The sequence below is a fragment of the Salmo salar genome, chromosome 01 (genome assembly GCF_965601325.2).
Source record: "Salmo salar chromosome 01, fSalSal1, whole genome shotgun sequence".
Lineage (NCBI taxonomy): Eukaryota > Metazoa > Chordata > Actinopteri > Salmoniformes > Salmonidae > Salmo > Salmo salar.
In genome coordinates this window covers 165,846,763-165,858,369 of record NC_138291.1, presented here as the reverse complement: position 1 = coordinate 165,858,369, position 11,607 = coordinate 165,846,763, and the positions used below count along the sequence as shown (strand labels likewise).

The following is an 11,607-nucleotide window of genomic DNA, read 5'->3' as shown; positions in this document are numbered from 1 at the left end:
CTGAGCTTCATTTCAAGTCGACAGAATAATATATCTGTGAGTTGTAACAAATGGTTTGTTTCAGTCCGCCTGTTATTTTATCATCACAATCTGAGCAAGCCTGATGGATAAGGCTATGGGCTCTGGGTTGTTTGTAGGAGCACCGATCATGCCAAAGAAAATAAGCATGGAGAGGGGGAAAATAAAAAATAAAAATAGAGTGAAACAAAGAAAGCGCTAGGGGTCGGTGAGACGCAGCGACATCATTCCGCAGCGGAAATCTCAGACAGAACGAGGTCATTGCGAGGTGAGAAAGCCAAGATGTTGGACAAATAAAAACACAGCAAACTCAAAACTCTTCATCTGAATAAATGATGTAGGGCGGAGGACATTGTGGAAGATACAATGGAGGTGGTGGCGTGAATTAAGTTGGTTAGTGAAGGCTGTCAATGAAAATGGCACCCTATTCCCTATGAAGGGCACTTCATTTGACCAGGTTACATAGGGCACTACATAGGGGGCCCTGGTACTGGGCCGTACGCACTACCCTCTGTAGCGCCTTGCGGACCGATTGCCAAGCAGTTGCCATGCCAAGCTGTGATGCAGCCAGTCAAGATGCTCTCGATACTGCAGGTGTAGAACTGAGCAGTATTGAGTAGATCTTTCTCCGATTCTCTCTTTCTTTCTCTCTCAGCTTCCCTGATTCTCTCTCCCTTTCTCTCAGCTTCCCCGATTCTCTCTTTCTTTCTCTCTCAGCTTCCCTGATTCTCTCTCCCTTTCTCTCTCAGCTTCCCTGATTCTCTCTCCCTTTCTCTCAGCTTCCCTGATTCTCTCTCCCTTTCTCTCAGCTTCCCCGATTCTCTCTCTCTTTCTCTCTCAGCTTCCCTGATTCTCTCTCCCTTTCTCTCAGCTTCCCTGATTCTCTCTCCCTTTCTCTCAGCTTCCCTGATTCTCTCTCCCTTTCTCTCAGCTTCCCCGATTCTCTCTCTCTTTCTCTCTCAGCTTCCCTGATTCTCTCTCCCTTTCTCTCAGCTTCCCCGATTCTCTCTTTCTTTCTCTCTCAGCTTCCCTGATTCTCTCTCCCTTTCTCTCAGCTTCCCTGATTCTCTCTCCCTTTCTCTCAGCTTCCCCGATTCTCTCTCTCTTTCTCTCTCAGCTTCCCTGATTTCTCTCTCCTGCCATCACCCACTCACTCTCTTTTCTCTCTCTCTCTCTCTCTGTCTATCTACTGTATCTATCTATGTTGTACTCTCTCTGTCCTGATGAGTTATTGATATAAGTGAACGTCTTTCTCTCTCTCCCCATGAAAATGCTCCATCCTGCGAAATCTGGTGAGATTTGTTTTTTAGGATAAACATTTTCTTAAATCAACACTGTTTGGGTTAGTCTAAATAAAGGCCACCCCTGTGTATTAGGGCTTGTGATTAAAATGATTAAGCCAGATTTATTGAGCAGATCCTATAATGCCAAAGTCAAATTGACCTGACCTCAGCAGTCTGACTTTACATAACAGAGCATTCAGACCTATTCCCTATGTACTGTAGCTCACTAATGACCAGGACCCATAGAGAATAGGGTGCCATTTGGGACACAGCCTCAGAATCACAGCTCTGTGGTCCAAGCATGCTGACTCACACTCTAAGGAGGGAGCCTTCAGAGAAAAGACCACAGCCCTTCCAGAGTCAAACCATGACTCAGATCGCATCAAAAAGGGGTCCTGGGAGAGCACGTGTTAACCGCACAGTTAACCGCACAGTTAACCGCACAGCTAACCGCACAACTAACCGCACAGTTAACCGCACAGCTAACCGCACAGCTAACCGCACAACTAACCGCACAGCTAACCGCACAGCTAACCGCACAACTAACCGCACAGTTAACCGCACAGTTAACCGCACAGTTAACCGCACAACTACAATATAACTCTAACTCTAACTTTTCCTTCTTTTTTCAGACTTTTCCTTATTTTATTGTATAGGCTACATATGTGGACATCCGTCATCAAACACACTCACTCATTAGTGAAATATAGACAATAGCCTATAGAAGTCTAGTGGGAGGAAGTTGTCAACGTTTATTTTGCAATTTATATAATTTACAGTAGTGTCAGGCATGCCCAAATTTGCATGCACAAGACATACTTTGTGAGTTTGTGTGATTCATAAAATTCTATTGAGTTATACAGAAAGCATGTCTTGCAATGAATTTGTATCCAGTAAAATCTATTTTACTCTGTTTTATAGTTATCGTTACCTAGAAAAGCAACAATATCACAGTTCCTTGTTTTTGTAGTCATTCCGTTTAATTCTAAATAAATGCCTTACTCTTCACTGATCCCCCAAAAGGCCAGTGACAGTATCCTGTATTGCCTCATTGAGATTGACACCATTCATGTTGTCATAATCCACCTGGGCCTGTCTCCCAGATCAAAAGTGTCTCCGTGATTAAAGATCGGTTCAGCTGTAGTAGGATTCCTCATTCCTGCTCTCTATACACAAGTTGAAGAGAGAGAATACCCAGAATGGGAGAGAGAGTCGGAACGTGAAAGAAAAAGAAAGACAAAAAAAAAGAACACAAAAAAGATGGGTTCTACAAAAGGGAAATGACAGAATGCTTTCCCTTAGCCTCCGGCTCCTCTTGTGTAGCTGGGCCCTTGCAGCTCTGGGTAGTACTCTAATTAGACTAGTATTCAGGGGTGGCATTAGTTCCCAAACTTTTTAATGGGGCGGAAAGCGGAGCTCCTTTTAGAGAGAGGGGATAAGTGTAGCCAGTGTTCCACACACTGAAAAGCAGATGAAGGGATTCTCCGCCTCCCTGGGAGGTATTCACTCCTTTTTTCTCCTCTTTTCTCCCTTTCTCTCTATTTTTCTAATTTCTCTCTTTGCCCCCCCTCCTCTCTCTTTTCCCTGTGTATTTTACATTTTACACACACACACACTCACGGAGGCATGCAAGCACACATGCACACGCACACACAATGCTTTTTCTTCACTCCAATGAAATAAACACAATGCAACAGAACATGCCAAACAGAGTACACATCTCTACATGTTTATCTTATTAGACTCATTATAAGAAGAATTGCGCTGCACTGAGAAGAGACATGCCGTCAGGCGATATTCCATTCCATTTCAAACTAAGCAACAACTTACCCGTATTTACATATTTGTCAACCTAACTCAGTAAGTTTTGGATTCCAGTCGTTGGAGTGACCATATATGAAAGAGTTGAATTTGAGTTTAGTGGGGACACCTGTATGAATGTGACAGAAGTGTATATCTATGGAGGAAAGTTTATTTACTATTGCAGAAGGGACTGATGAGGCTTTGTGCTTATTATATATGGGAGAGAGAGTTAGAGAGAGTACCATGGAAATTAGTAGAATGGAAAGTAAAAGAAACCATTGATTCAAACCATGTCCATAAAATAAGATCATTTTTGCAGCTCAAGTTTCAGACCACAGACCAACCAAGGACTTTCTCTTAAAAGATATAATTCTTGAATGATTGATTAACTTTACGAGGAAGGTGGAGGAAAGGACACAGGCTTCCACACTGATTCAAATGATTTACATTATTTACATGTATCTATGTAAAGCATTCATCACAGTTATACACTGCAGAGCACTGTTAAAAGTTGACAAGGTATTTTACAATGCATCTAATATACATTATGTCAGTCAGATGGAACTATGGATAGAAAATACAATTTGATGTCATATTTATTGAATACTACGCAATATAATATATTATATAAAAGTCATAAAACTTTGGTAAACAGATTTAGTGAGTTTATGTCATGTATATTAATTATTTATGATGTGTTATGAAATCTTTATAGATTATGTAAATAGTTTATGTAGTTTTGGTGTACATTATAGCAAATGTGTAGTCCTGAAATGACATTGTAGGTTTTTGTCTCAAAAAACTAAGTTAGTAGCCTATACAAATCAAGATTATGGAGCAACACATGTAATGTAAAAGACAAACTTTTCAAAGCTTTTCAATACGGATTGATACAGTTCGTGGTCCTGTATGGCTGAGTTTGTAGAGCATGCCTGGGCTGTGGGTTCGATTCCCAGGGAAACTCATACATAAATAGTATGCACATATGACTACGTTGCTTTGGATAAAAGTGTCTTCTAATTGGCATATATTATATTAAAATATATTTTCTATCCATACACACAAGGATGAATTTGGAACAATAATCCTGAACATTAAACTGAAAGGTCATGAGCTAAGTACACCCATTGACAATACAAAAAAAAAAAACATTGCTTTTTCTCAGTCCTGTTGAATTGAAAGTTGTTGATAGTGTTGTCTGGGATGGTGGTGATGGTGCAAAGAGACTGTCTGAGGATCTGAAGGTGTGCCCCTAGGCCCTAAATGTTCCATAAAGCTAGCTCTACCACCCATTCTAGTATTGTGTACCACTCTTCTCATCTGAAAGATATAGGTTGACTTCTCACGCAATAGTAAGACCAGAGTACTGTGTGGATTCACCCCCCATGTAGTCCACTGAGCTCCAGCACAAAACTTTGTCCCACACTGAGTCAGTAAGGTGGATTTAATTTTAGAAATTCTTAATTCTTTCCTTTGTCTAGGCGGCTAGGCCTACTGGTTGTTCATCAACCATTTGTCTTTGTAAACATATTTGTTGTATTTTCAGCTGCACAGCATAAGTCCATAATGCCTAACTTTTGTTTTCGAGGCATTTGCTAAATGTGAGGTTTAGGCAACCTATTTTACAGCAACATTTATTTTAAATTTAAGTGACTAAAATAACAACTTTGAATAAATGCCTCTGTTCCTGAATTCGTTTGGATCTAAACTTAGCAAAAACTCTCGAAATAGGCTATAATTCTGCTCCTTCTCTGGTCTATGTTGGTTTATCGGCGCCTTCAGGTTGCTTTGTGAGCTGAGTGTTTTGGTTTTAGCCCCGTTTTTCGTGACCTGTGTGACCCGCCAAGGATAAACTGCTAACTGCAGAGCTTCAGTCACGCTCTCAAGGAGGCTGATGCCCACATGATCCGTGAAATTTGCTAAAAATCGCGTGTTAACCGCACGTCACCTATAACTATAATATAACTATAACTTTTCCTTATTTTTCCGGACTTTTCCTTATTTTATTGTATAGGCTACATTTGATTCATCCGTCATCGAACACACTCAAACATTTGTCATATATAGATAGTAGCATATAGCAGTCTATTATTCAATAGCCTTTGGGTTAAACGACTCAAACTCGATACTCGAAGTTGAACCATCGGTTTGGATTTATATCGATGTGGTACTATTTCATAAAATTGTATTTATTTATTTTATTTGAAAAATTGCAAATTAAACTGGCCAAATGATTTAATATGAAGTCCGTTTAGTCCTAGTGATAAGTTATCAAGTTAGCCTACATTTGTTTTGGTTAACATCTCGAATAGGCTACAGCTTATCCAATCAACATCCAATATAAATAGGGGTGAGAATATAATGGGTCAAAGGTTACAATTTTACTAAGTGAATGTAGGCTTAGGGCCTGTTAGGCTAAACTTTCAAGAAAGGGTCAAATACATAATAAAGCCAACAAGGGATTATCGAAACATGGCTATTAATAACAATTTTGTGATCTGATATGCCGTGCTGCGGTGTAGGTGTAGACTAATAACAACACGGAACAACCAGCCTATAGACATATATGTCAAACCAAACAAAGCGCCCAAACTACTCTCCCATATCAATAGCAGAAACAAAGCAAGTTATGAAGATCAGGCAGACCTTCGGTATGAAGACATTTAACTGTTGTTAACATGTTATTAATATCAACTTAGCAAGTTACCAATGTTAGGCTTGGTATCTGTAAAGCACTTTGTGACAACTGTAAAAAGGGACTCATAAAATAAATTAACGCATTTTCTGTTTTTAAAGTGAAAAAAGGGAGAACGTGTGAATCAATCAACTTGTACACGTATTTATTCAAATCACTATGACGGATAAAGAAAAAGTAGGCTAGTGGGTTTCCATGCGCAAGCAGACCATCAAATGATTTATGATATGGTGGTATATGTACGCCTAACGCCTCTATGGTATTCTGAAGGGAACTTGTTTGTGTTCGTTGAAAACATTTATTTGATCTTATTTTGTATTTGTGGGTAGGCTGTACTTCACCCTTTCGTGGGCAGCTTGCTCTTCTATATTAGGTTTGCTGGAAAGATAAATAGCCTATTGCATGACACACAACTTTTGAAAATTGTTTAATTTGGTTACATAGATTGACATTGGAACACTCATAGAGATCCTAATAAATTACGTATTCTAATTTCTAATTCTATGGGAACACTGCAGAAGCTAGGCCTTACAAGACCAATAGAATGCCAGTCACAAAAAAATACATTTTAGGAAAGAATGTAGTCTATATTCCAACGGATTCAATATGGATAAATATGTATCCATTCATTTATAAATGTGTGCATTTTATTGTCCTATGCGGCTTTTTGAATGTTGTACACCATGTTACACTGTTGAATTGATTTGCTTTAAATGTGTCTAATATTCTGCAGTATCATTGCGTGAAGACTTTCCTCAGACGTATCGTGTTTTTCGCTTTCTATTCTATTCTATTCTGTTCTATTCTATTCTATTCTATTCTGTTCTATTCTAGTCTATTCTATTCTGTTCTATTCTATTCTAGTTACTACTTTCGTTCAGTCACACTCATAACCAAACCATTTTACTCTCACTTCCTTACAATCCAGCGATGGTGAAGAGCACGCTGGTCAGGTCGTTTCTCTCTTATTTCAGAACTTGTAGGCCGACCACACAAATTATTTTAATCATACAATCCTGTTTCTCCAATCATAAAAGATCCAACAAAAAGTTACATATTTTCTGAAATCTAATACATTTATATTTGTGCATTTGAGTAGCCCATATTTATAAAAGTTAACATAAACATACACTGATTAAAGGCTACTAATACAAATTATATTATGAGGGCAGTTTATGTAGCAATAGGCCTTACATTTTATAGAGATTTACAAGAAAGACAACATATTTTTCCTGTGCATGGGCCTATAGTGTGTGTGTGCGTGTGTGCGTGTGTGTGTGTGATGAAAACATTCAACATTTACAAATTATTAGGCTATTTCAAACAAGATTAATTATTAACAACATCGTAGGATTGCATGTGGCCCACGCGTTGAAAATATTCACATTTTTGCAGGCCTATATGGTACATTTCCTAGATTTCAGCACTCCCGAGTTTGTATGGCATTACATATCCATATTTGCCTATCCATAAAGCAAATTGACTCCTTTTATGTCATCTCTCAATCTGTCAGCTACGGGCGGCTCCCTGCATACATGCATTGCCTGTGAAATGCTAATAGTCGTCTTTAGTTATGTCTTGCTCCCGCTTGACCCTTTTTTACGAGTTATATTTACAAATATGTGACCTCAGTCTCCAATAAGCAGGTTGCGACCAGGCGTGGTGTGAGTGTAGGGCCATGGCACAGCCAGGGATGCTCTCTCTCGCACTGCTCTGGCTGCCTGGCTTGCGTGTTACATCATCACGCATGCTGCTGTCCTCCCGTGGCCTAGTGAACTGTTTCTGAGCGGCGCACGGCGCTGAGTGGATCTAGCTATTGCTACACGCATTTCCTCTGCAACTGGGAAGCACGCAGTGGCGCCATTAACACGCGGCCGGGCGACGGGGATGCGCATTTGTAGTCACGGATGGATAACACACGCCAAACAGTGGTCCTTCCCTCGGAGAGAGGAGGTCTTTCTCTTGGCTTGTGGCCCACGCATCACGCCACAGCCTTGATGTTGTGAGGATGAGGCCTTCTGAAAATCAACTTTCCAGCCTTTTCTTACAAACACCTGCTTTGAATATTGAATGGTATATTTAGTAAAGAGATGGAGGTCTATTGTTTTAGCATCATCCAAAATAACATCATATAGCCAAAGCCTATACACATCATGATCCTATTATTATCCATAGGCGCATCATTGAGAACAGTGGCGGATAGATCTAATGTTATGGCTTCTACTAATGACATGTGGGCTATATGTCTACTAATATCTAATGATGCATAATTGCATGATAATTACGTTATGCCCCTGACGCGCGTTTTAATATATAGGCTAGTCTTTTTTTATTCACATATCCATATGTTTCCTAATGTGCATCAAATCGTCTTACTTTCCTGTAAAAACCCTCGCCACGGCGCATGCCTGTAGCCTACTGCCCTGGGCTATGGATGTTAAGGAGTATAGCCTCGCTGACCAATACATCTCTCTCTCTCGTGGCAACTGTGACAAGTATGAGGAGATAATGAATTGGTCGAGGAGCAGTGTTTTCTCAAGAGCCCGAGCCAGCTGCCTCGGATCACCCGCGTGATAATCAGCGTCGGTCCTGAAGGTAACAAAATACAGTCTCTGTCACCCCAGTGACACCGGCCTGTCCACCAAGCGTAATTACAAGGATACATGTGGGAGAGGGCAAATGGACCTGTAGGTCCAAGGTTTGTCATCCATCCCGTGCATGGAAAATGTAATTACATTCAGACACAGCTAGGCCACACACACACGAGGCCTACATTGAGGGTGTTTGTGTGTGTAAAGATACACGTTGAAAAGCCTGAACAAAATATTTATTCAGAATGTTAATGGTATAGAGTTGTAGGCCTATATGTTCTAAAAGTCACACACACACTCACGCATTCCCGCACATGCACACACACACGCACGCCATGTTTCTTAAAGGTCTATGGGTAGCGAATATGAAGTTTATCTTGCACCCCTTGGCCTGTTGAAAGTAATGGTGCCAGTTTTGGTAATTTAACACTGAAAGTGAATGATTATTTATATAATAATAATGTTACAACACCTGATTCTCACTCTCTCTTTCAGTTTGAGCAGTAAAATATGGAACATAAGTAAAAGAAGAATACACTCTGTTGTTGATCTGTAGGCTATATGTGAACCAAATAAAACATGTCCATGAGTCATTGTAACAGCAATTTAGATGCATTGTTATTCTTTATTTGTATTTTTGGGAATGTATTAACAGCAGCTGCGGACTAGCAGTTGTAGTGTTAGTAGTTCATTATTATAAGGGCAGTAGCCATATTTATATTATTATTATTATTATTATTATGTGCCCACTCATAGGTTCTAGCCTACATTGTCTATTACTTTTTGGAAATATGTTTCTTAACAAAAATGAAAAAGATAGGTCTTTCAAAAACATTAAACAACACTATAGGCTACTTCATGCACGTGGTCAAGTGTGGGCCTACATTAGACTAATTTCTAGACTGAGATTATTACTTACTTATTAATAAGTTACTTTCCAGGCAAAGAGTTTTTTTTTGTAAAACAATATTTATTCTTGTTGAAAAACAAACCGTGTAAAAAAATTATACAATACTTGCCAAAGAATGTACAATGTTTTATTACTGAAATAAGCACACACTGCATATAAATGAATTACTTTCATCTTTGTGTCTTTTCAATACAAAGCACAAATCAAAACAGTAAAAATGTTTCAATTTGCCAAACTACAAAAACATTGGTGTGTGTGACACAATATACATTGTTTTAGACGTGATCATTTATAAGCTGTTTCATTAAGTCGATCCTGAGACGCCCTAGACAGTGATTTATACGAATCACTTCATAAACAACGAAACATTTCGTGGAGAGAAAATTAGATTGACACTAAAATGTTATTAACATAAATATAATATACTTTTTACAGCATGAATAGGCATGAATAAGCCCTAGTGTTAATATCCATCATTCAGCTTCGTGTTACCCCAACCACAACAAAAACATACGAAAATAATCCTACCTTCAAAGATGGGCGTTTTTGTTCATATTTCTTGAAAACTTTGAAGTTAGTTTATAGAAATTAACAGCCACTAGTACCGTTCACAATTCTGTTGGGAAAGTTCTCGACCGTGTGTAAAACAGTTCCTGGGTGCACGCTCTGCGACTGGTTGGGCGACTGTGGCGCGAGGGAGGACGATAACATTGGAACAAGAGGAGAAGTCCGCGAGGCACATTGAGAGTGCGCAGGGCTCAGCGACCCACCAATGATACTCTCAATGGAGAAGGGAGAGCGCTGGACAGGCGAGCTGGACTTGGCTGCAGTCTGTATGGGTGAAGCCAGGCTGGGGCTGAGCTGGGGATAGAACCGGCTCCTGGCCAAGTCAGTGGAGGTGGGCATTAAGGACGGTGCCGGAATAATGGTCCCCGTGTGTGAATGCCTGGACTGTTGCTGCTGAAACGCGAAAATCGCAGAGTGTGTGTGGTAGGACTGCAGCTGGATACCGTAGCCGCAGCCGTAAGGTCCATAGCCGTACGCAGCGGCGGGGATAAAACTGTTGTGCTCCCGCAGAAAGTCCTGCTGCTGCTGCCGTTTAAAGCGTTTCCGTCGTCTCAGAAAGCTGCCGTTATCGAACATATCGGCGGACTCCGGGTCTAGGGTCCAGTAGTTTCCCTTCCCGGGGTTCCCCGGTTCCCTCGGTATCTTGACGAAACAGTCATTCAGGGACAAGTTGTGTCGAATCGAGTTCTGCCACGCGGGGAACTTTTCCCGGTAGTACGGGAAACGGTTGCTGATGAAATCGCAAATTTCGCTGAGGGTGAGCCGCTTCTTGGGGCTCTGAAGAATTGACATAGTGATCAAGGCGATGTAGGAGTAAGGGGGCTTCACCAGGGTGTTCTTACTGGCTGGTTTGTAAGGATCCCGGGACGAGGAGCTGTCCAGGCATGGCGGGGAGCCAGACAGCAGGTCATCGTGCATCTGCGCCACCTCGTCTACGTAAGAGCGCGTTTGGCTGTCCCCATCCTCCCCCTCGCCGACCACGTCGATGTCTGTCTCTTCCGAAAGGATGGAGGCATCCGACATCTCGGAGCTCAGAGTCATGGCTCACCGCTGGCTGTGTAGAGGCTGCACTGTGCTGTGCGCTCCCAGAAGCTACGGCGGATAGGAAGAGGATATTCTGCCCGTGCTACTCTGCCCTCTTCCAAGACAACTCATATGATGGAATTAGAGGAGCACGCCGGCGGTAATAGATGTCCCTTTTTTCCAGCCACTACCATATGTTTTAGGGCTTTTTGTTGTTGTTCAATATCGCACATCCGGATGCTAGTCTGTGGAAAGACCTGAAAAAGGCCAAACCTGAATCCTGAAGAGGGCGGATCTTCCCTCACGCTTTATACCAGAGCTCTGATCACATGGCGAAGGAACGTCACCAAGGCAAATGAAGAGATTTAAAAAAAAAAAAATAGCAACAATTGTGTAACTGTGGACGATTTTAAAAAGTTTGGTTCTCTTTTTGGTGGTCATCTTGGAATACAAATATAATGAATCTAAACCTTTCATTTCAGCTAAATGTTTGGCAAAAAAAATAGGGCTATATCACTGAACATAGAAGATAGAAGAAGGCTGCATGCAAAACAAAGCCCATGCTGGTAGGACTATCCCTTATAGATCATCATCTAATGTGATAAAAAGCTGTAACGTGATAGTGGAATGTTATGTTTTAAATAATTGACATAAACGATAAGTATTTATAAAGTTATGTATTTTAAGAAACATTGTAATAGTTCAGATAATTCATGA

General features: G+C 40.7%; 1 protein-coding gene across 1 annotated transcript; it reads right to left on the bottom strand.

The window, feature by feature from the left end:
- Window positions 1-9,413: 9,413 nt before the first annotated feature.
- Window positions 9,414-11,183, bottom strand: LOC106569011 (forkhead box protein D1). The gene has a single exon (XM_014139946.3). The coding sequence runs from the start codon at window positions 10,906-10,908 to the stop codon at window positions 9,889-9,891; it is 1,020 nt and encodes a 339-aa protein (XP_013995421.1). The 5' UTR covers window positions 10,909-11,183; the 3' UTR covers window positions 9,414-9,888.
- Between the last annotated feature and the right edge of the window lie 424 nt (window positions 11,184-11,607).

Coding starts and splice junctions, on each gene's coding strand:
- LOC106569011 (XM_014139946.3), bottom strand. CDS start 10,908: ATGACTCTGAGCTCCGAGATGTCGGATGCCTCCATCCTTTCGGAAGAG.